Raw genomic sequence first — 24,317 nt, 5'->3', positions numbered from 1 at the left:
TTTTGAGATAGGCGGACTTCAATTCCCAGAAATCCCCACCTACTTCTGGTCACTAACATACGGCACCTCGCCACAGCCGACTGGCCGCACGGGACAAGAATCACACGAATATTTATTTATTCATTTATTTATTTATTTACATTTATATACCGCCCTTTCCCTGAGGACTCAGGGCGGTTTACAGGGAATTAAAAACCAAAAATACAAAAGTTAAAACCAGTTTTAAAAAAAATTAAATTTATCCCTGTATAAGTAAAACCCCAGTTAAAATAAAATTAATCCTCAGCCTGGGCCAGAGAGCTCGAAGAGCCAGGTCTTCAGGCCCCGGCGGAATGATCGGAGGTCGGGGGCAGTCCTCAGCTCCACTGGCAGCTGGTTCCAGAGGGCAGGCGCCCCCACTGAGAAGGCCCTATCCCTGGGCGTTACCCGCCGGCAATCTCTTACCGGCGGGACCCTGAGCAGACCCTCCCTGTGGGAGCGCACTGGACGAAGGGCGTTTGAAGCCGGCAGCAGGTGTTCCCTCAAGTACCCCGGACCCAAGCCATGTAGGGCTTTATAGGTGATAACCAGCACCTTGAATTTCACCCGGAGGGCAACCGGAAGCCAATGCAGCTCGCGGAGTAGAGGTGTTACATGGGAGTATCGGGAGACCCCCATTACAACTAGCAAAGGAATAGTAGAATGGAATCATTAAAAGAAAGGATTGCAAAGGAGGGACAAAACGAAACTTGAAGGTCAACAATTGAAATATTTTTTAACTACTTTAAATCGTTAAACTGAATTGTTGAATCGTCCCTCAGCGAATGTCGGTGGAGATTCTCGGTCTTCCAGGTCAGGTTTGTCCCAAAGGTGCTTTTCTTTTTTTCCGGAAGCCAACTGGACTTTCTTGTTCTTCCTTTGAAGACATTTCGCTTCTCACCCAAGAAGCTTCTTCAGCTCTGACTGGATGGTGGGGAATGGAAGGATTTATACTCCTTGCAGACAGCTGGTCGTTTGCCTTCTTTTTAGAGAGTTGTTGAGGCCACTTGGAGGTTGATCTGTGTCTTCAGGGTCATTTGAGTGGTGCCAAAATGGGGTCCTTTCAGCACTTCCAAGAAGGCTCCCCGTCCATTTGCACCACTCAGCTGACCCTGAGGACACAGATAAACCTTCAAGTGGCCTCAACGGCTCTCTAAAAGAAGGCAAATGACCAGTTGTTTGTTTTTCTTTGAAGACGTTTCCCTTCTCCTCCAAGAAGCTTCTTCAGCTCCGACTGGATGGTGGGGAATGGAAGGATTTATACTCCTTGCAGACAGCTGGTCATTTGCCTTCTTTTAGAGAGCCGTCGAGGCCACTTGGAGGTTTATCACTGGACACACAGAACGGGATTCCAAAGCAGCGTTTCTCCAGCTCGACAACTTCAAGATACAGATATATCCTCAATTTACAACCGTTCATTTAGGGACCGTTCGAACTTACAAACGTTCCCGGAAAAAAAGGGACTTATAAACATTTTTCACACTTACGAGAGTTGGAGCATCCCCAGGGTCATGTGGTTTAGATTTGGATGCTTGGCCACTGGTTCATACTTATGACGGTTGCAGTGTCAGGGAGTCACGTGATCCCCTTTTGTAACCTTCTGACAAGCAAAGTCAATGGGGGTAGCCAGATTCTTTTAACAACCGGGTTAGTAACTTAACGGCAAGGATTAACGACAGTGGCACGAAAAGTTGCAAAACAGGGCAGAATTCACTTCACAAGTGTTTCGCTTGGCAACCAAAATTGCTGGGCTCGACTGTGGCCGTACGTTGAGGACTCCCTGTGTCTGGTTTTCAACTGCCAGAATGCCATGTATTTGAAAGCTGCCGGAGGCTGAGAAACACTCTTCAGAAGAAGAGAAGAGGAACTATGAAGACACCCCGCTGTTGCATGTCAGGAAACAAAACGTACCTGGAGTCGTCTGTTACTTCTTCAATAAAGCCAGATTCACATCGGGGACACGTGTATTCCTGCCAAAGGAGTAAGGGGGAAAAAAACAGAGCCGTAAGATTTCAGCCAATAATAAACCCGTGCCATCCATCCCACTTAGTTTTAATTAGCAGAGAGAGACTCCTCGGTTCTTTTATGACTGGTGGACTTCAACTCACAGAATTCCTCAGCCAGCACGGGGGAATTATGGCCCCTTCATGACTCATGGACTTAACTCCCAGAATTCCTGAGCCAGCATGGGGGAACTATGGCCCCTTCGTGACTCGTGGACTTCAACTCCCAGAATTCCTCAGCCAGCATGGGGGAACTATGGCCCCTTCATGACTTGTGGACTTCAACTCCCAGAATTCCTCAGCCAGCATGGGGGAACTATGGCCCCTTCATGGCTCGTGGACTTCAACTCCCAGAATTCCTCAGCCAGCATGGGGGAACTATGGCCCCTTCATGACTGGTGGACTTCAACTCCCAAAATTCCTGAGCCAGCGTGGGGGAACTATGGCCCCCTCATGACTTGTGGACTTCAACTCCCAGAATTCCTGAGCCAGCGTGGGGGAACTATGGCCCTCCTCATGACTCGTGGACTTCAACTCCCAGAATTCCTGAGCCAGCCTGGCTCAGCTTGGAAACCTCTCCCTTTTTCCCTCAGCGTGGCTGGCTCAGGAATTCTGGGAGTTGAAGTCCGCGAGTCATTAAAGAGCTAAGGTGGCCTACCCCTGGATTAGAGCAAGGCAAAAATCTGTTGGCTTGGCGGGAAAATAACCCAATTAACTTCCCCTTTCCCCCTGGCCATCCCACAGTTCTCAGTCAATGTCCGATTTAAAGTTCCCAGGTTGTTTTGGAAATGGAGCCTGTGTTCCTGCCTTTCCCGTCTCCCCATTCCCTTCTGCTGACCTTGTGTTGGATTGGTAAACCCACGGGTGGAAAAGGCGCTGGTACTAGGTCCGGCCTCCTTGCTCCCACGCTGACAATTTGAATATACTGAACTACAGTTACTGTTAAATGCTGGCCTAATATCCGACAAATTCGAAAGTTACCGCGTTGGGGGAGGCTGACCATCCAGCTGAAAGCCGGCAAGGGGCAGGTGACAAATTTGTGAGTCAACTTGTTCTCTGGACAGGAAAGCCTCTGGGCCAGCCATCTGACATTCCCACGTAACGGGCAGTCCTCGATTTACAACAGTTCATTTAGCACTGGAAAAAGGGACTTCGGATGGTTTTCACTTCTGACCGTCGCAGCGTTCCCCCACCAGGGTCACGTGATCGAAATTCAGACAATTGGCAACGGACTCGTTTTTTAGGACGATCGCATAAAAATGATTTTAACTTTTTCTCATTCAGGTTTCGTGTAGTCCCTCCCTTTTTGCATCTACTTCACTTATGTCTTCGATGGCAGTGTAACCCGTCCCACAGCGGATTGTTCCACGGCACGTTGGCCGGCGCTGCCCTCAACAACTTTTCCAAAACTGCTACTAGCACGGCCCTCTCCAGTTGCTGCCCTCCCAAACCGTAGCAGCTGGTTGCAGCAGGAGAGTATTATTTATTTATTTATTTATTTATTTATTTATTTTTATTTGTATACCGCCCTTCTCCCGAAGGACTCAGGGCAGTGAACAGGGCAAACATATAAAAAATACAAGATACAAAAGTTAAAAAGAATTAAACACAATGCCCAAGCTAAAACAATAAATAAATAATATATTAAGAACAACAATAAAATCCCAACCCATCCCCCATCAGGCCAGGCCGGCTTGGAGCGGAGGTCGGGCGCCATCCGGAGCTCAACCGGCAACCGATTCCATAAATCCGGGGCGCCCACAGAGAAGGCCCTCCCCCTGGGGACCACCAGTCGACCTTTTCTGACCGGTGGCACCCTGAGCAGGCCCTCTCTGTGGGAACGCACAGGGCGGAGGGAAGTTGACGCCGGCAGCAGGTGATCCCTAAGGTATTCCGGACCCATGCCATGTAGGGCTTTGTAGGTCATTACCAGAACCTTGAATCTCACTCGGAAGACAACTGGAAGCCAATGCAGCTCACGGAGCAGAGGTGTAACATGGGAGTATCGGGAGACTCCCAACACAACTCTCGCGGCTGCATTCTGTACCAGTTGGAGCCTCCGAGTGGTCCTCAAGGGCAGCCCCATGTAGCAGTCTATAAACGAGAGGTCACGAGCGCATGAGTATGAGGTGAGAGGTGGTGAAGAGAGAAAGAGAAAAAGAGACACAGGCAGAGAGAAAATCTCTATCTTATTAGGCTGTTTCTCCTCCTGAGAATTGGCAGAGCTTTTTTGCCAAAGGGTAGCCAAAGCCAAAATTGCCCTCAGGCCAGTTGCAAATCACAGAATTACAGAATTCTTTATTGGACAAGTGTGACTGGACACACAAGGAATTTGTCTCCAGTGCATAAGCTCACAGTATACATATAAACAGCAAGTAATAGGTCATAGATCATAATAAACCACTGATAAATCATGAGAGGATGTGAAAAGATGAGAAGTGAGACAATGCTGTGGGAATTCAGTGTTCAGCGGAGTGATGGCACAGGAAATGTATATATATGTATGTATGTATGTGTATATATAATGTTTCTTGTAATTTTGGCATGCAATGCCCTATATAGATGGCACAGGAAATATGTGTGTGTGTGTGTGTGTGTGTGTGTGTGTGTGTGTGTAGGGAGACGCGGTGGCTCAGTGGGTTAGGACGCTGAGCTTGTCGATCAGATGGTCGAGAGTTTGGCAGGTCGAATCCCGAGTGCTGTGTAACAGAGTGAGCGCCTGTTACTCGTCCCAGCTTCTGCCAACCTAGCAGTTCGAAAGCACGTCAAAATGCAAGTAGAAAAATAGGGACCACTCCGGTGGGAAGGTAACAGCGTTCCGTGCGCCTTTGGCGTCTAGTCATGCCGGCCACATGACCACGGAGACGTCCTCGGACAAGCGCTGGCTCTTCGGCTTTGAAATGGAGATGAGCACCAGCCCCTAGTACGCATGTGCGGGGGAACCTTTACCTTTACCTTATATATGTATGTATGAATGTATGCATGTATGTAAAAGGTAAAGGTAAAGGTTCCCCCGCACATGCGTGCTAGTCGTTTCCGACTCTAGGGGCCGGTGCTCATCTCCGTTTCAAAGCCGAAGAGCCAGCGCTTGTCCGAGGACATCTCCGTGGTCATGTGGCCGGCATGACTAGATGCCAAAGGCACACGGAACGCTGTTACCTTCCCACCGGAGTGGTCCCTATATTTCTACTTGCATTTTTACGTGCTTTCGAACTGCTAGGTTGGCAGAAGCTGGGACGAGTAACAGGCGCTCACTCTGTTACGCGGCACTCGGGATTCGACCTGCCAAACTGCCGACCTTCTGATTGACAAGCTCAGCGTCCTAACCCACTGAGCCACCGCGTCCCTTCTGCATGTATGTATATGCATATATAATGTTTCTCGTAATTTTGGCATGCAATGCCCTATATAGCACCATCCCAAGGGGAGAAGTTGGAATAGATTATGTCCAGGATGTGAGGGGACTATAGATATTTTCTCAGCCCTCCTTTCTGGCTCATGCAGCATACAGGACCTCAACCGGAAGGCAGGCTGGTTGCAACTGGTTTGTATTCATCATGGTTGCAGGATCACACGATGCCCTTTGGTGACCTCCTGGCCAGCAAAGTCAATGGGAGACCCAGATTCACTTAACCACCATGTAATTTCATAATTGCAGCCATTCACTAAGCAAGCGTAGTAAGGAAAGTCGTAAAACGGGGCAAAGCTCACGTAACAAATGTCTCAGCTAGCAACATAAATTCTGAGTCCAATTGCGATGGTAAGTTGAGGACTACCTGTGCCATGGGAGGGTTTGCAATGTATTGTCAAATACATCCTTAATTCCAAGTTGCTTCTCTCCTTGATCAGTTTCCATCCATTCTTTCTTGTCTTGCTTTCCGGTGCTTTGGAGAATAGGTTGACCCCCCCCCCCGCCACCCCTCCTTCTTCATGGCAGCCCCTCAAATACTGGAATGCTGCTATCATGTCTCTCCCTACCCCGCACCCCCCCCCCCCGGGTCTTTCTTTTCTCTAGACTGGCCATACCCAAATCTTGCAACCGTTCTTCAAGAGCATTTTTTCAAGAAGAGACTGGGCAGCCACTTGTCCAGAGCGCTATAAGGTCTCCTGGTTGAGCAAAGAGTTGGGCTAGAACAGGGGTCTTCAAACTTGGCCCTTTTATGACTTGTGGACTTCAACTCCCTGAACTCCTCAGCCAAGCACGCTGGCTGAGGAATTCTGGGAGTTGAAGTCCACAAGTCAAAAAAGAGCCAGGTTTGAAGACCCCTGGGCTAGAAGACCTCCCAGGTCCCTCCCGAATCCGCTAATCTGTAATCCCAGATTGTAAGCCGCCCTGAGTCTTCGGAGAAGGGCGGGATATAAATGGAATTAAAAAAAAAAATAACCAGTGGAACAGCTTGCCTCCAGAGGTTGTGGGTGACCCAGCCCTGGAGTCTTTTAAGAAACTGGAAAGTCTTTTGTCCAGAATGGGTATATAGGGCAGGCAACCTCGGCTCTTTTATAGCGCAGCTGGTTATAAAAGTCCACGAGTCATAAAATGGCCAAGGTTGCCTACCCCTGGTATAGGGTTTCCCGCTTGAGCAGGGGGTTGGGCTAGAAGACCTCCAAGGGCCCCTTTCCAATCCTATGATTCTAAGCAGGGTTTGTCCACTGGTGGGTGCTCCATCACTGGACGTTTTTTTAAAGAAGAGACCGGACAGCCATTTGCCTGGAATAGTAGAGGCTCTCCTGCTGGAGCAGGGGGCTGGACTAGAAGACCTCCAAGGGCCCCTTTCCAATCCTATGATTCTAAGCAGGGTTTGTCCACTGGTGGGTGCTCCATCACTGGACGTTTTTTTTAAGAAGAGACCGGACAGCCATTTGCCTGGAATAGTAGAGGCTCTCCTGCTGGAGCAGGGGGCTGGACTAGAAGACCTCCAAGGGCCCCTTTCCAATCCTATGATTCTAAGCAGGGTTTGTCCACTGGTGGGTGCTCCATCACTGGACGTTTTTTTTAAGAAGAGACCGGACAGCCATTTGCCTGGAATAGTAGAGGCTCTCCTGCTGGAGCAGGGGGCTGGACTAGAAGACCTCCAAGGGCCCCTTTCCAATCCTATGATTCTAAGCAGGGTTTGTCCACTGGTGGGTGCTCCATCACTGGACGTTTTTTTAAGAAGAGACCGGACAGCCATTTGCCTGGAATAGTAGAGGCTCTCCTGCTGGAGCAGGGGGCTGGACTAGAAGACCTCCAAGGGCCCCTTTCCAATCCTATGATTCTAAGCAGGGTTTGTCCACTGGTGGGTGCTCCATCACTGGACGTTTTTTTTAAGAAGAGACCGGACAGCCATTTGCCTGGAATAGTAGAGGCTCTCCTGCTGGAGCAGGGGGCTGGACTAGAAGACCTCCAAGGGCCCCTTTCCAATCCTATGATTCTAAGCAGGGTTTGTCCACTGGTGGGTGCTCCATCACTGGACGTTTTTTTAAGAAGAGACCGGACAGCCATTTGCCTGGAATAGTAGAGGCTCTCCTGCTGGAGCAGGGGGCTGGACTAGAAGACCTCCAAGGGCCCCTTTCCAATCCTATGATTCTAAGCAGGGTTTGTCCACTGGTGGGTGCTCCATCACTGGACGTTTTTTTTAAGAAGAGACCGGACAGCCATTTGCCTGGAATAGTAGAGGCTCTCCTGCTGGAGCAGGGGGCTGGACTAGAAGACCTCCAAGGGCCCCTTTCCAATCCTATGATTCTAAGCAGGGTTTGTCCACTGGTGGGTGCTCCATCACTGGACGTTTTTTTAAGAAGAGACCGGACAGCCATTTGCCTGGAATAGTAGAGGCTCTCCTGCTGGAGCAGGGGGCTGGACTAGAAGACCTCCAAGGGCCCCTTTCCAATCCTATGATTCTAAGCAGGGTTTGTCCACTGGTGGGTGCTCCATCACTGGACGTTTTTTTTAAGAAGAGACCGGACAGCCATTTGCCTGGAATAGTAGAGGCTCTCCTGCTGGAGCAGGGGGCTGGACTAGAAGACCTCCAAGGGCCCCTTTCCAATCCTATGATTCTAAGCAGGGTTTGTCCACTGGTGGGTGCTCCATCACTGGACGTTTTTTTTAAGAAGAGACCGGACAGCCATTTGCCTGGAATAGTAGAGGCTCTCCTGCTGGAGCAGGGGGCTGGACTAGAAGACCTCCAAGGGCCCCTTTCCAATCCTATGATTCTAAGCAGGGTTTGTCCACTGGTGGGTGCTCCATCACTGGACGTTTTTTTTAAGAAGAGACCGGACAGCCATTTGCCTGGAATAGTAGAGGCTCTCCTGCTGGAGCAGGGGGCTGGACTAGAAGACCTCCAAGGGCCCCTTTCCAATCCTATGATTCTAAGCAGGGTTTGTCCACTGGTGGGTGCTCCATCACTGGACGTTTTTTTTAAGAAGAGACCGGACAGCCATTTGCCTGGAATAGTAGAGGCTCTCCTGCTGGAGCAGGGAGCTGGACTAGATGACCTCCAAGGTCCCTCGCAACTCGGTGATTCTGTTATCAAACCCCGCCGTTGCTGCCTTCCGAGACCTGGGAGCCCACCACTCCCCACCCACCCACCCACCCACTTGGGCAGATCCGGGGGGCGCCAGGTTGGGGAATGGGGCTTATGCACCCACCCAGGCCTGGGGGAGGGGAACAGCGGGAGGGGCCCTTCCGGAGGGGGGGCTTTGAGGGGATTTCGCTGCGGGGGGGCCCTTCGCCCCGCCCATTTGCAAGGGGGCGGCGGAACCGACCTCCCCCTCCCCCCCCCGCGAACCCGGGTCGCCCCTCCCCCCGGCCTCTCCCTCCCCGGGCGGGGCCCGCCGAGCTCACCGGCAGCTTGGGGCTGACCTCGCCCTTGCAGCTGTGGCAGAAGAAGCGGTGCTGGGAGACGGCGGCCGTCGCGGCTGCCGGAGAGGCCTCCGCCATCCTCCGCCCCGCCGAGCCTCCCTCGCCGGCTTCGGAAAGCGAAACGGCGCCGCTGGGCCCAGGCTGGCCACAGAGCGCGGCGAGCCTAGAGCGGCAAAGCCGGCTGCGCGCTCTGGCCGCGCCCACTTCCGCGCCGCTCGCTTCCGGTCCGCCTCCTGTCGACACCCCCCCCCCGGGAGGGAGGAGCCGAGGCCGGCGATAGGCTCTCCAGTCAGGCGCTTCCGGCCGGGCTCCGTTGTCATGGTAGCCGAGCCGGCAGGCTTGAGGCCTAGCTGGGGAAAAACCTGCCAGGAACGAAGGAGAAGCGCGGCGGTGGGTTTCCTTCCCCTGCCCGTTGAGGGTCTCCGGCCAAGAAGAGGAAGAACCGAGCAGAAGGTGGCTAGAGGTAGTTCTCGACTTGCAGCACTCCGTTTGGTCACCGAATTGACAACAGTACTGGAAAATGGGGTTTAGGATCGTTGTTCACACTTACGACCGTTGCGGCGTTTCCCCTCCCCCATGGTCACGTGATCGAAATTCGGCCGCTTGGCAACTGACTCCTACTTACGACGGTCTCGGTGACCCCGGGGTCACGTGATTCCCCTTTTGCAACCTTCTGGCAAGCAAAGTTAATGGGGGAAGCCGGATTCGCTTAACAACCATGCGACTAACTTAACAACTGCAGTAGCTGCGCTTAACAACGGTGGCAAGAAAGGTCGTGAGCTGGGGCCAAATTCACAAATTTAACCATCGTCTCGTTTAGCAACAGAAAGTTCGGGCTTGGTGGTGGACATAAGTCGAGGACTGGCTGTAAAGGGTTAGGAAGGCGCTGTAGGGCTGGTGGAAGGGGGGAGGTCTCCCTGGGTGGCATTTCTGACAGAAAAGGAGGGAGGAAAAAACATTCTTTTCGTTATTACTCTTGGTGCAATTTACTTTCATTTATTCACCATCTTGTTAATTGAAAAAAAAATAAATTATTAACATTTCTATTTCTGAAAGCATTCGCACACACCTGCCTAACACTTTTGCACGGATAGTCCTTGGCTTACAGCAGTTCATTTTAGTGACCGTTCAAAATGACAACACCCCTGAAAAAAAATGACTTATGACCGTTTCTCACACTTATGACCCTTGCAGCATCCCCAGGGTCACATGATCAAAATTCAAGACTCTTGGCAACTGGCTCATATTTATGACGGCTGCAGTGTCCCGGAGTCGTGATCCCCTTTTGCGACATTCTGAGAAACAAAGTCAACGGGTTATTAATTGAACAACGGCAGTGATTCACTTAACAGCTGTGGCGAGAAAGGTCGTAAAATGGGGCAAAACTCACTTAACCAATATCTCACGTAGCAACATAAATTTTGGGCTCAACTGTGGTCGTAACATGAGGACTACATATACAGGTTTTTATGGGATGGGGTGTACTGAAACGGTAACTTCCTCCTTTATCCCTGAGATCCAGAAAAAAAAAATCAGGAGAAGTTTTAGCCCTGGATTCTTCTGAATATTTGCACCAATTTGACTCTGAACGCCTTTCTCTTTTCAGATGCAGAGCGGGTGACTTATACTGAATGGTGGAGTCTTAATTCTAATTTTCGACACTGAAATCCTCAGCGGAGTTGTTTTATTTTGGGGGGGGTAGCTCATACATTTTATTGCAGTCAATTATACATACCGATATCATCGTCCAGCAAGATGACCCAGGCGGAAATCAAGCTTTGTTCTCTTCTGCTCTGTGAACATTTTGGCGAAATTGTGGAAAAGGTTGGAACGCAGCTCATCCGCATGGGTGGGCAGACATTATGGATGATTTCCCAAAACACAAGCATGTCGCTGGACCAGGTAGATTGACTTTTTTAAATTGCATAATAGGCTAGCCTAAACTAAACTTAAGATTTAAGTATCCGTGGTTCCCATTGATGTTCTCACTCACACTCATCAATCCCGAGAGGAATTAAGGATGTCCAAGAGGCTTCAAAAGTTGTTTTAGACTAGAGAACCATGCAATCAATTAATGGATTTCAACAAGCCATTTTTTCCCCTCAGCCATTCAGTATAAGGTTAGCTATATGTTACTGTAAGGTTTTGGGAATGAATGTACAGTATTTGCAGTTCTGAGGGGAAATTTTGCTGTTATTGACATGGATTTGACCTGCAAATTTGGAGAGGTGTATGTGTCTGTCTGTCTATCCATCTCTTATCTATCATCTATCTATCTGTTTATATATCTATTTATAATATATATATACACACATACATACATACATATATATATATATATGTATATATATATATATATATATATATATATATATATATATATATATATATATATATACATACATATATATACACACATACATACATACATATATATATTTGTATATATTTATCTCTATCTCTATACCTATCTACATATCTATCTCTGTACATATCTAGATATCTATATATCTATCTTCTGGGAAAGATTGAGGGCAGGAGAAGAAAGGGATGACAGAGAATGAGGTGGCTGGATGGAGTCCCTGAAGCAGTAGGCGAGAGCTTAAAGGGACTCCAGAAGATGGTAGAGGACAGGAAGGCCTGGAGGAACATGATCCATGGGGTCGCGATGGGTCGGACACGACTTCGCAACTAACAACAATAAAAAATATCTATCATATCTCTGTATCTATATCTTTGTCTGTTTCTATCTATTTACATATATATCTCTGTACATATCTAGATATCTATATATCTTATATCTATATCTCTATATATCTTGTATCTATATATATCTTGTCTCTTTCTTTCTTTCTTTCTTTCTCTATCTATCTATCTATCTATCTATCTATCTATCTAATCTAATCTAATCTATCTATCAATTTTCCTCTGCTCTACTGTTGTGCAGGTCCGGAAAGCTCTCTGTGTCCTCATCCAACACAACTTGGTGACCTTCCAGCAGCAGAAGCGAGGCTTGGTAGAGTATGAAGCCCAGTGCTGCCAAATGCTGCGAATCCTCCGCTATCCCCGGTACATCTACACAGCCAAAACCCTCTATAGCGACACAGGGGAACTGATTGTGGAAGAGTTACTACTCAACGGTAAAATGACCATGAGTGCTGTGGTGAAGAAGGTGGCTGACCGACTGACGGAGACAATGGAAGGCGAGTGTCATTCATCCCACTTAAACTGACTAGCAAAGAAAGACTCCTGGCTCATTTCTTTTTCCAAGTACATACAGGTCGTCCTCAACTGACTACAGTGCATTTAGCGACTGTTCAAAGTTGCATCGGCACTGAACAAAAATGACTTGGGACCGTTTTTCACACTTAACGGCCCTTGCAGCTTCCCCATGGCCACGTGATCAAAATTCAGATGCTTGATAACTGACTCATGACGGTGGCAGTGTCCTAGGTCATGTGACCCCCCCCCTTTCGCGACCTTCTGACCAGCAAAGTCAACGGGGTTACTAACTTAACAACTGCAGTGATTTCCTTAACAACTATGGCAAGGAAGGTCATAAAACGGGGCAAAGGACACTTAACGTCTCGCTTAACAACAGAAATTTCGAGCTCAATTGTGGTCGTAACTCGAGGACTACCTGTAAGAAAGAGTCCTGGTTCTTTTTTTTTCCCCCAAGAGTACACTTTACTGGCAATAAAGCGGTTACGGATTAGAGCAGGCAGAATCTGTCAGCTAGGCGCGAAAACGCTGCAATTAATCAGAATGGAGCTGGAAGGGACCATGGAGGTCTTCTAGTCCAGCCCCCTGTTTAAGCAGGAGACCCTGTACCATTTCAGACAAATGGCTGTCCAATTAACTTTCCTTTTCCCCGTGGCCGCCCTCTCTGTAATCAGTCAATGTCCAGTTGAAAATCCTCGGGTTGTTTTGGAAGCAGATCCTGTGTCCTGTTCGGGCCTTTCCCATCGCCGCGTTCCTTTTGTTGGCCTTGTGCTTGATTGGGGTTCCTCACCTCAGGGCTGGCTCTGCTCTGCTCCCAATCCCTCCCAAGCCACCCACATTCCAGTCTCTCTCCCCCTCCCACCGTTGCTGCATCAGGCTGGCAAAAGGCAAAGCGAAGCCGGAATGGAACAACGTGCCACAGCCAAGTCGCCCCGGGCCGGCTCGCTGCTTGACAATTTAACAATTCTATTCAGTTATTTAAAATAAAGTAAAATAATAATAATTTTTGCCACTCGCCTTTCGTTCCGTCCCTCCTTTTTGCATCCTTTCTTCAATGGTTCTGTTCCGCCATGTCTTTGATGTTAGTGCAACTCCTGTCCTATGGCAAGTTGTCACACAGCAAGTTGGCTGCGGCAAGTCGGGCGTAGCAAGTTGGCCGTGGCGAATTGTCGTCGCGAAGCAGCAGCAGAATGGCAGCCGTGAGAGCGAGTGCATCTGCTGGCTTTCTCTGTTGGGAAAAATGTTGCCTGCAAAGGCCACTGTGAAAGTTTTCTGGTGTCTTTGTCCACAGATGGAAAAACAATGGACTACAGCGAAGTCTCCGCCACCTTTACGTGCCTGGCAGATACACATTTTGTTCAGCGATGCCCTTCGCCAGCCGAAAGTTCTGACTCTACGGAAACACAGCCTTCTCCCACACCTACGTTGGCCTGTAACGAGAAGGATATGTATGCTGTCCCAAAGGTGAACCTGACAGGTGAGAAGCTTAAGCAGTTTAGCCAGCAGGCAACGATGGAATAAAACCAGCAAGATGTAGCTGGCAATTAGGAGTCTCTCGAAAGATTTTTGAAGCAACAGGAGTAGAAAGGAACCAACAGTTTCAACTTCTTTGAGGAGGAGAATGAAATTAGAATGGAATAGGAATAAGGGTGGGATGGAATGGAATGGAATATATTAATAGAATAGAATAGAATAGAATAGAATAGAATAGAATAGAATAGAATAGAATAGAATAGAATAGGGAAATATGGAATGGAATAGAATAGAATAAGAATGCAGAATGGAATAGAATAGAAAATAGAATAGCAAATGGAATGGAATAGAATAGATGGAGTGTAATGGAATGGAATGAAATGGAATAGAACAGAATAGAATAGATGGAATGGAGTGGGACTTTGGAGATCTTCTAGTCCAGCCCCCTGCTCAAGCAGGAGCCCTGTACCAGGCATGTCAAACTGCCGGCCCACGGGCCGGATGCAGCACAACGAAACCGCGCCCTCCCCATTGCCGGTAATGGGGGAAAAGTCGTGATACGTCGTGCAACGTCACATGACGTCGCGGGTTTGACACACCTGCCCTGTACCATTCCAGACAAATGGCTGCCCAGTCTCTTCTTAAAAGCCTCCAGTGATAAAGCACCTACAGTTTCTGAAGGCCAGCTGTTCCACTGGTTTGAGTTCTGTTCCACTACTGAATCGTGACTTTCCTGCCTTATGCAGTGAAATGCATCTACGTTCCCTTAATCTTATACGTACTGTGTCCCTCACACAAAGAACCCTGTAAACATTCTTGTAAGATTCGGCTGATAGGAATTGATCCGGTCCTCAGTTCCTGTTTTTTTCTACAGTAAAGATATAACTTTATTTTAGCGGTCAAAACCGTTGGTGGGAATTTCACCGAGAGAAAACGGAGGCAGATCAAGCCTGCCGTATCCCTGGGGGTGGGAAGGAGGACGAGATGTTTGCTGCTGCCAGAAATATGTTTTTTTTCTCTTTCGGCCAACAGGAAAGGGAAAGCGGAAGCATTCAGACAACACCAAGGAAGACGGTGATAGAGGAGGGAAGCGATCAAAACAAGACACGGAAAGCGAAGAGGTAGCATGGCCACCGCTTCCGGGACAACTTCAGATGAGAGGAAAAACCCGGCATAGAATGCAGACGCCAGAATAGGAGCTGGGCAGATCAGATCCTAGTGGGAGACGGGAGAGGGTACCGTCCTATAAAGCTTAGCAAATGTCTCTCTTAGCAACATAAATGTTGGGTTCGGTTGTGGTTGTAAGTCGAGGACTGCCCCTATATACAAATGGGCAAATTTAGAGTTTGCATCGAAGTGTTTGGACTGGGGGGAATAACAGGAGAGGCTTCCTGACAAGTCTTCCTAAGGGGACTCTGCTTGTCAATCCCCGTTTTAGCCTCTGGCCGATAGTGGAATCTACTGGCAAGTCAACGTAGATCGTTTCCACCAGCACTTCCGGGATCAAGCAATCGTCAGCGCTGTGGCCAACAGGATGGACCAGGTGAGTGGATTCTTCCTCAGATTATTTCTTACTTTTTTAATAAAGCCACATGGCTATCCAACTCATACATGACTCCTTCCCTCCTGATCACTGGTGCTGAAGACTTGACTGCTTTTCTTGGACATTCCACGCTTGTCTGCCTAACGGCTGGCTTTCCTTACAAGGAAAGCTCCAGCTTTTTCCCTGACAAGAGGAAACCGAGGAGAATCCGAGGACCCAGATTGTTGGGGGCAATAAGCTGACTTTGTAAAAATGCCGCTGGGGGGGGGGCAAAGCCCTAATAAGGAGGCATATTCATAGAATGAAGGCTATTACTAAGCACATTGTGCTTTAGATTGTAAGCCGCCCTGAGTCTTCGGAGAAGGGCGGGATATAAATGGGATTTAAAAAAAAAAAGAATCAGTCACCCCTGCCTTTGCTTGCACTGCGATGTGGAATAGGCCAGGTACAACCAAGTCGAACTCAAACAGAGGCACAGAATTCAAAATCACGTGAAGTGTTGTTAGCACCGCTTGATAAAGCCTTAGAAAGGCCACAGCTGGAATACGGCATCCAGTTTTGGTCAACACGTTATAAATAAAGGATGTTGAGACTCTGGAAAAAGGGAGAGAAGAGCAAAAAAAAGATGATTAAAGGCCTGGAGACAAACATGAAGAACGGTTGCAGGAATTGGGTAGGGCCAGTCTAGAGAAATAGGGACGCGGTGGCTCAGTGGGTTAGGACGCTGAGCTTGTCGATCAGAAGGTCGGCAGTTTGGCGGGTCGAATCCCGAGTGCCGCGTAGCAGAGTGAGCGCCTGTTACTCGTCCCAGCTTCTGCCAACCTAGCAGTTCGAAAGCACGTAAAAATGCAAGTAGAAAAATAGGGAACACTCCGGTGGGAAGGTAACAGCGTTCCGTACACCTTTGGCGTCTAGTCATGCCGGCCACATGACCACGGACAAGCGCTGGCTCTTCGGCTTTGAAACGGAGATGAGCACCGGCCCCTAGAGTTGGAAACAACTAGCACACATGTCATACCTAGTCTAGAGAAAAGAAGGACTAGTGGGGACATGACAGCAGTATTCCAGTATTTGAGAGGCTGCCACAAAGAGGACAGGGGTCAACTTATTTTCCAAAACACCACCAGAAGGCAGGACAAGAAACAATGGATGGAAACTAATCAAGGAGAGAAGCAACCTGGAATTAAGGAGAAATTCCCTAACAGCGAGAACAATTAACCAGTGGAACAACCTGCCTCCAGAAGCTGTGAATGCTCCATCACTGGAGGAGGGTTTTAAGAAGAGATTGGACAAGTATTTGTCTGAAATGGTATAGGGTCTCCTGCTTGAGCAATGGATTGGAATAGATGACCTCCAAGGTCCCTTCCAGCTCTGTCTTGCTTGATTGACAGGAGAATGGCCCCTGTTACACCTCCTAACTTTTCTTCTGCCTCCACAGACCAGTAGCGAAATTGTCCGGACCATGTTGCGAATGAGCGAAGTCACAACCTCTTCAAATGCCCCCTACACCCAGCCGCTCTCTTCCAATGAGGTGTGTCACCATTTGAACTTTGAAGTCATGGGTTTAATTTTAAGGGCCAGAGGGTTCAGGCAAAATGCCAGGAGATAAAAGCCATGCCAGTAGTCCTCAGTGACCAGATCGCTGTAGGTCTTGCTCACATTGGAGGTGCAGATTCCTGGCCAAAAAGGAGCACAGGTAGTCGTCGACTTGCAGCTGTTCATTTAGTGACCGTTTGAAGTTACAGCGGCACTGGAAGAAGTGGCTTACGAGCATTTTTTTCACACAACCGTTGCTGGCACTGCAGCTGTCATAAATGTGAGTCAGTGGCCGGCTGACTGAATTTTAATTAAGATGCTGCGACGGTTGTATGAAAAGCGGTTGTGTCGCTTTTTTCAGGGATGTTGTAACTGAATGGTGACTGAACTGTCGTAAGTTGAGGACTGCCTGTATGTAGTAATGTTTTAAAAGAGGGGTCTTCAAACTTGGCCCTTTTATGACTTGTGGACTTCAACTCCCAGAATTCCTCAGCCAGCCATGCTGGCTGAGGAATTCTGGGAGTTGGAGTCCACAAGCAGGGCTCTTCAAACTTGGCCCTTTTATGACTTTAAAATATCTCAGTAGTACAACCCATATATATATATATATATATATATATATATATATATATTTCTTTTTTTAAGATATTTCGGTTACTTCCGGCCGGTTATAACATCTCCAAGCAGATTCTTGATCAGTACCTAACCTTACTAGCAGATGACCCGGTAAGAAAATAGTTTTCTGCCTTACAAACAGAAAAAAAAATCCTTCAGGAATGTTGTGTGTTCTTTTTCGATTTCCCTTTTTTTTCCAGACCTGAGACTTTTTCATCCAAGCCTTTTATTCTCTCCACAGCTTGAGTTTGTTGGGAAGTCAGGAGACAGCGGTGGAGGGATGTATGTGATCAGTATCCTTCGGTGCCTTCTGAAGTCACGAGGGCGTCTTGGAACCAGAAGGAATCCATGTGGGTAACAGTGTAAGAAGGCAGGTGTCAAGTGTCCCACTGGGTCATCTAGCAAAGAAAGACACCCCCGCACACACACACACACAGCCATTTCTTTTTGCCAAGAGCCTGCCTGGCGCTGTTGGTGACACTCAGCATTGGACGAAGGCGTGCATTTCTCTGACCAGTACGACAAACACACCTGATGTCATAGCTGGGGTGGGGAAGAGAGGGAGAGATTGGTGTCAACGCTGCAAACGTCAGATGTTTTTGCTCTGACAATATAAGAGGCAGCCTTTCTCTTTAAACTCTTTGCTCTGAATAAAATGAAGCTGGTGGTGGTGGGGGGGAGAATGCTAACCCGGATGTTTAAATAAGATAAGGAATGGCCGTGCTAACGGAAGTGGAAGCTTACATTTTAAGCTAATTGGAGAACGTGATTTAGGAGGTTCAAATAAGGGAGGGAATTGTGTTTGATCACGATGCAGTTCAGGGGAGGAGAGTTCAGATTTTGGCATCCATCCATGAATGCCAATGTTTCGTTCTCGTTATTATAGACTTTTTAGAATAAACAATGCTGGAATGTTCTTTGATCTGTCTCATTAGTCGGAACCGTGACAATTGGACTGTAAGGAACAAGAGAGTGTGTGTGTGTGTGGGGGGGGGGAACGGAAGCCCAGCTGAGCCTTGTGAAAAGCTTAGTTGATTGCAGAAGTAGTACTGCGTGCTACTGTGTTTCCCCCCAAATTAAGACCTACTCCAAAAGTAAGCCCTAGCTTGATTTTTTTTGGGGTGGGGGGGAGAGCCTAATATAAGCCCTACCCCAAAAATAAGCCCTAATCTACGGTAGGATCGTCAGCTAGATGGAAGCGTGGCCAGCTGACGCCGCTCACATCAGCAGCGCCGGTGGTGGTGGTAAAAAAGATTTCAGCCTGGTGGCATCTTTTCCGTAACGTTCTGCCAAACAGATCTTCACAAGGGCCTGGCCTCTCTCGCCACCGCTACGCTGGAATCCATTGTGCAGGAAAGGTAAAGTGATGTCTCTTATACTGATTTTTCCACCCCAGATGGTTCTTCACGCCTTTTTGTGCCGCTCGTTTCACTTCCCAATTTCTTTGGAATAGCCTTTTTTCCCCCTAATATCCAGCGAGCCTTGTCTCTCCCTTTCTTTCCTTTTGGTCCCCAAAGATTCCTCTTCAGTCGATTTCAGATCATCCAAACAGTGATATTTATAACATATTTTTCTTTTTTTGGAAATGCGTTTTTCTGGTTGTTGTTTTTTTGTTTGATAATATTTCGTTTCTTCTTTTTCTTTCAGCCTCAGGCTCCATCTCCGCGCAGTCTAATATGGTTTTAATTATTTCTTCATCTGATGGTGTTTCTTCCTTTTTTCCAATACTGCGCAGATATAATTCTCGCTGCTGTTGTAACATGCAAATACATTCTTCGTTTATCAGTCTTTTCTGGCATTATACCTAATTTAAAAAAAAAAGTTCAGGTTTAAAATCTACGTGTTCTCCCAAACATCTTTTCTAGCCAAGCACGTGTCTTTTTCCAATAACTCTTTGCTTTGGGACACGCCCACCAAACACTAATTAGTGTTTATTCATTTTTCACTGCCCTGCTCAGAACCGCCTCTTCTTCACTTTCCTCCTGGACACAGATTCGGGTCCCGCTGCGCCCGCATTTTCCGCCTTCTGTTAAGAAAGAGGCATCTGGAACAGAAGCAGATCGAGGACTTTGCCATGATCCCGGCCAAGGAAGCCAAAGAAATGATGTACAAAATGCTGTCGGCCAATATCGTAGCTCTGCAGGTACCGGCTCTCCTCCTTTTGCCCCGCGTGAAGGCCGAGCTGCAAGTGGCCTTGCCTGGGAAACGAGGGGACTCTAGCAGACCTGGTGAGGCAGTTGATGAGAGCGAGATGCCTTGCAAGCCTTCTCGAGCTGCAGGTCGCCCAGGGGATTCTTGAGTGGAGGTCAGTTCCCCTTGTCACGAAAGAGAGAGCAACCTGCTGCCGTGGATTCCCACATAGCGGGGGGCTGGACTTGAAGACCTCCAAGGTCCCTTCCAGCTTCTATTCTATTCTATTCCATTCCATTCTATTCTATTCTATTCTAATTTCTATTCCTATTCCTATACTATTCCATTTCTATTTCTATTTTATTCTATTCTCTATTCATATTCTATTCCGTTCTGTTCTACTATTCTATTCTATTGTAATTTCTATTACTATTATGCTATTTCTATTCTATTTCATTTCTATTTCTACTTTATTCTATTCTCTATTCATATTCTATTCCGTTCTGTTCTACTATTCTATTCTATTGTAATTTCTATTACTATTATGCTATTTCTATTCTATTCTATTTCATTTCTATTTCTATTTTATTCTATTCTCTATTCTATTCTTATTCGATTCCATTTCTATTTCTATTTTATTCTATTCTCTATTCATATTCTATTCTAGGGACGCGGTGGCTCAGTGGGTTAGGACGCTGAGCTTGTCGATCAGAAGGTCGGCATTTTGGCGGGTCGAATCCTGAGTGCCGCGTAGCAGAGTGAGTGCCTGTTACTCGTCCCAGCTTCTGCCAACCTAGCAGTTCGAAAGCATGTAAAAATGCAAGTAGAAAAACAGGGACCACTCCAGTGGGAAGGTAACGGCGCTCCGTGCGCCTTTGGCGTCTAGTCATGCCGGCCACATGACCACGGAGACGTCCTCGGACAAGCGCTGGCTCTTCGGCTTTGAAACGGAGATGAGCACCGGCCCCTAGAGTCGGAAACGACTAGCACGCATGTGCGGGGGAACCTTTATCTTGACCTTTACCTTATTCTATTCTATTGTAATTGCTATTTCTATTCTTTTTCTATTTCATTTCTATTTTATTTTATTCTCTATTCATATTTTATTCTCTATTCATATTCTATTCTATTCTATATTCTATTCTATTCTATATTCTATTCTATTCTATTCTATTCTATTCTATTCTATTCTATTCTATTCTATTCTATTCTATTCTATTCTATTCTATTCTGGAAAGTAATGCTGAATGACATTACAATGAATCAAGCATGATGCGCTCTCTCCTAATGGAATCCATGAAGCTTATTCTCTTTCCAAATTTTTTGGACAAAATTCGGGAATCAAAGCTAAAACCAATTATAGCAGTTGGCTGCATATTTTCTTCTTTCAAATGTTCAATGCTTTGTGGGAGCCAAAAGTGACTCTGCTTTTATTGGGGCATCTTTTAGAAGGCCGTATAGCGCTCGCAATAGCACTTAGGCTCATACATCACCTTACAGTGCTTTGCAGCCCCCTCCGAGCAGTTTACAGTCAGCTTATTGATCCCCCAACAATCTGGGTCCTCATTTTACCGATGTCAGAAGGCTGGAAGGCTGAGTCAACCTTGAGCCAGCCAGGATCGAACTGCTGGCTGTCGGTAAAATTAGCCTGCAACGTTTCATTCATTTTATTAAAAAGAATATATACACAGGTTTTTGTTCGCCATGTAATTAAGAAATCCTTTACTGCCTCACATTCCAGAGTTGAAAGGAATCTCGGACAGATGAGGTCCAGATCCCTCCTTTGTGGAAGGGCCCAGGATCCCTGGTGACCTGGTGGCACTAAGGGGGCAAGACCAGGTCCTCAGGAATTTGACTGAGACGTCAGAGCTCTAGACGGATACGGTAGCGATGCATCCACTTTTGCAAAAGTTCATCTCTTACCTGGCTTTCCTCCCCAAAACAGGAAATCCCCAAAACGCCAGATCACGCACCTTCCCGGACATTCTACTTGTACACCGTCAATACTCTCTCGTCTGCCCGAATGCAGCTCCAGCGCTGTTACAAGGTTGGCATCCTGCTTTGCCCTTTTTTAAAACCTCTCCTGCCACCAGACCGCACTCAATGGAAACCTCTTTATTTCCCTCCCTTTCAGTGTGTGGCCAACCTGATAGAGCGGCGACTTCACGAGACCAAGGAGAACCGGTGAGTTGGGACACCTGGGTTGCAATTCAGCCCTTTGAACTCAGCTCTGTGGAGTGATGCTCGAAACCTTAAGCGTCCGTGGAGATTCTCTGTCTTCCAGGTCAGGGTTGCCCCAAAGGCGCTTTTTCCGGACTTCCTTGTTTTTCTTTGAAGGCGTTTCGCTTCTCATCCAAGAAGTTTCTTCAGCTCTGACTTGGACGGTGGGGAAATGGAAGGATTTACGCTCCTTGCAGACTACAGAAACCATTTGCACTTCAGTTGGAGACGCAGACAACATAGACATCCCCAACAGCCTTCAACAGTGAAGGGTTACAGGGCAGAAAACATCCTACAGCCATGAAGGCTCCAGACACCCGTTTGCACCACTCAGGTGACCCTGAGGACACAGGTAAAGCCCCAAGTGGCCTCAACGACTCTTTAAAAGAAGGCAAATGACCACCTGTCTGCAAGGAGTATAAGTCCTTCCATTCCCCACTATTTCAGTCAGAACTAAAGAAGCTTCTTGGATGAGAAGGGAAACATCTTAAAGAAAAGGCTCCACACCCATTTGCACTGCTCAGGTGAGCCTGAGGACACAGGTAAACCTCCAGGTGGCCTCAACGACTCTGAAAAGAAGGCAAATGACCAGCTGTCTGCAAGGAGTATAAATCCTTCCATTCCCCACTATTCCAGTCAGAACTGAAGAAGCTTCTTGGATGAGAAGGGAAACAAAGAAAAGGCTCCACACCCATTTGCACCACTCAGTGACCTTGAGGACACGGTAAACCTCCAGGTAGCCTCAACGACCCTCTAAAAGAAGGCAAATGACCAGCTGTCTGCAAGGAGTATAAATCCTTCCATTCCCCACCATCCAGTCAGAACTGAAGAAGCTTCTTGGAGGAGAAGCAAAACGTCTTCAAAGGAAAACAAGAAAGTCCCAGTTGCCAGCTGAAGCCTTAAGACTTCTCCCTCCAGAAGTGAAACCGAGGCAGTTGGGGGAGAGCTGGTACTCTGTCTGGCAGAGCCGTGGGGCTCTCGCGGAATGCCCCGTCTTGTATCCCTGAGGTCGCCTGCCTTTGGCCTCGCGGTCTCTGGTGATTCAGGCGAGGCCACGAGAGCGTCTGACCATCCGCCCGTCTCTCCCGGCAGGCGTCTGCTCGAGAAGAGCCAGCGCGTGGAGGCCATCCTTGCCTCGGTCCAAGCCACGGGGGCTGAGGAGGCCCAGCTGCAGGAGATCGAGGAAATGATCACGGCTCCCGAACGGCAGCAGCTGGAGACTCTCAAGCACAATGTCAACAAGTGAGGGCGGCCCAGGTGTTGGGGGGGTGGGGGGAGCAGCTGAAGCCCTCCCCCATAGGACCTGCAGCCTGGGGTTCCCCAACCCGGTTAAAAGGATTGTCCCTTTCCTTTCTAGCATGGTTCCCAAAGGACGTGGTCACCTGTGTGAATCATACCTGTGTCCAGGTGATGAGGCAAGAGGGATCGTGTCTAAAACTGGTGCCACCAAACAATGTAGATTAAATGAACAGATTTTTTTTAGAAAAGCCATACTTGTGGGCCTTAACCAAGGGATAGCTAGATAATCTTAAATAATCTTTTATGTCTAACTGTAGGCATCACAGTTCATCAATCACTCCCAAGAGCTTTTTGTCCTCTAGAAACTTGACGCCTTTTCTGCATTAGTGCTTGGGTCGTTGCAGTTTTTGAAAGCATTTCCATTAAAAAAGAGTTCATCAAGATCTTGCACGCGTCTACGGCAGTCTCTCGGTTGATCAGTCCAACTGGTTAAATAGTTAAAAGGTGCAGCCTTTTAATTGTTTGTATTTTCTTTTTTTTAATTCAAGGATTGACGCCAGTGAAAGTCAAGTGGACGAAACCATCTTTATTTTGGAATCATACATCAACAGCACCATCAGACACTGACCCTTCAGCTAGAGCTTGAAAGATCCTGCCTTGGTCTTCTAATTTTTAAAGTCTGATTTGTTTTGTTTTCATGTAAAGATATTTTAAAAAAAACAAAACCCAACTACTTGCCTTTCTGTCGTGGTAATTTTTGATGAAGGAAATGTGTGAAAAGAGAGTATAACGGTAGTCTTTGTCTTACATATGATTGTTTAGTGACTAGAATAGAATAGAATAATATGGAATGGAATGGAATGGAATGGAATGGAATGGAATGGAATAGGATAGAAATTAGAATAGAATTAGAACAGAATAGAATAGAATAAAATAATATGGAATGGAATAGGATAGAATTAATAGAACAGAACAGAACAGAATAGAATAGAATAGAATAGAATAGAATAGAATAGAATAGAATAGAATAGAATATGATAATAGAATAGAATATGGAATAAAGAATATGGAATAAAGAATAGAATAGAATAGAATAGAAAATATGGAATGGAATGGAATAGGATAGAAATTAGAATACAATTAGAATAGAATGGAGCAGAACAGAATAGAATAGAATAATATGGAATGGAATGGAATAGGATGGAATTAGAATTAGAATAGAATTGAATTTAATTGAACTGAACTGGAAGGGACCTTGGAGGTCTTCTAGTCCAGCCCCCTGCTTGAGCAGGAGAAGCTATACCATTTCAGACAAGTGACTGGTCTATTTTTTTTAAAAAAGTGACTGTCCAGACTCCAGTCTATTAAAAAAATCTATTTCTATTCTATTTTCTATTCTATTACTCATGGACTTCAATTCCCAGAAGCCCCAAACACAGGAGAAGACAGCTGCAAACCCCTTTCACCTGGTTGCCCAGAA

General features: G+C 47.2%; 2 protein-coding genes across 7 annotated transcripts in view; one reads left to right on the top strand and one right to left on the bottom strand.

The window, feature by feature from the left end:
• The window catches only part of RNF115 (ring finger protein 115), a 53,673-nt gene extending 44,606 nt beyond the window's left edge, over window positions 1-9,067 (bottom strand). For 4 of the 5 annotated variants that reach the window (XR_014028080.1, XR_014028081.1, XR_014028082.1 and 1 more), the window contains exons 1-2: window positions 8,842-9,067; window positions 1,930-1,988 (exon numbers count right to left, since the gene is read on the bottom strand). Coding sequence is in view for 2 of the 5 variants with exons in the window: in XM_081340238.1 (XP_081196364.1) it covers window positions 1,930-1,988; window positions 8,842-8,937 (155 nt within the window). In the remaining 3 variants the exon portion in view is untranslated. The remainder of the gene's footprint in view (window positions 1-1,929; window positions 1,989-8,841) is intronic. The other variant, XM_081340239.1, reaches the window with a different exon arrangement.
• An 82-nt stretch (window positions 9,068-9,149) lies between these two features.
• Window positions 9,150-23,572, top strand: POLR3C (RNA polymerase III subunit C). 2 transcript variants are annotated; one of them, XR_014028077.1, is made up of 15 exons: window positions 9,150-9,322; window positions 10,466-10,761; window positions 11,807-12,062; window positions 13,373-13,558; window positions 14,587-14,675; window positions 14,993-15,097; window positions 16,536-16,628; window positions 17,279-17,359; window positions 17,490-17,541; window positions 18,546-18,606; window positions 19,207-19,391; window positions 21,324-21,425; window positions 21,513-21,562; window positions 22,691-22,840; window positions 23,386-23,572. XR_014028077.1 is itself a non-coding variant. In XM_081340229.1 (15 exons), exons 2-15 carry the CDS (start codon window positions 10,615-10,617, stop codon window positions 23,462-23,464), a joined length of 1,602 nt encoding a protein of 533 aa, XP_081196355.1. In that variant the 5' UTR covers window positions 9,153-9,322; window positions 10,466-10,614; the 3' UTR covers window positions 23,465-23,572. The 2 variants fall into 2 exon arrangements, 1 of the variants encoding a protein (XP_081196355.1); XM_081340229.1 differs by having other exon boundaries at window positions 9,153-9,322; window positions 19,241-19,391.
• The last annotated feature ends 745 nt before the right edge of the window (window positions 23,573-24,317 follow it).

This window comes from Vipera berus (assembly GCF_964194415.1).
Source record: "Vipera berus genome assembly, chromosome: 16".
Taxonomy (NCBI): domain Eukaryota; kingdom Metazoa; phylum Chordata; class Lepidosauria; order Squamata; family Viperidae; genus Vipera; species Vipera berus.
Note: the sequence above shows the minus strand (reverse complement) of the source record. Positions and strands in the feature narration are given on the sequence as shown.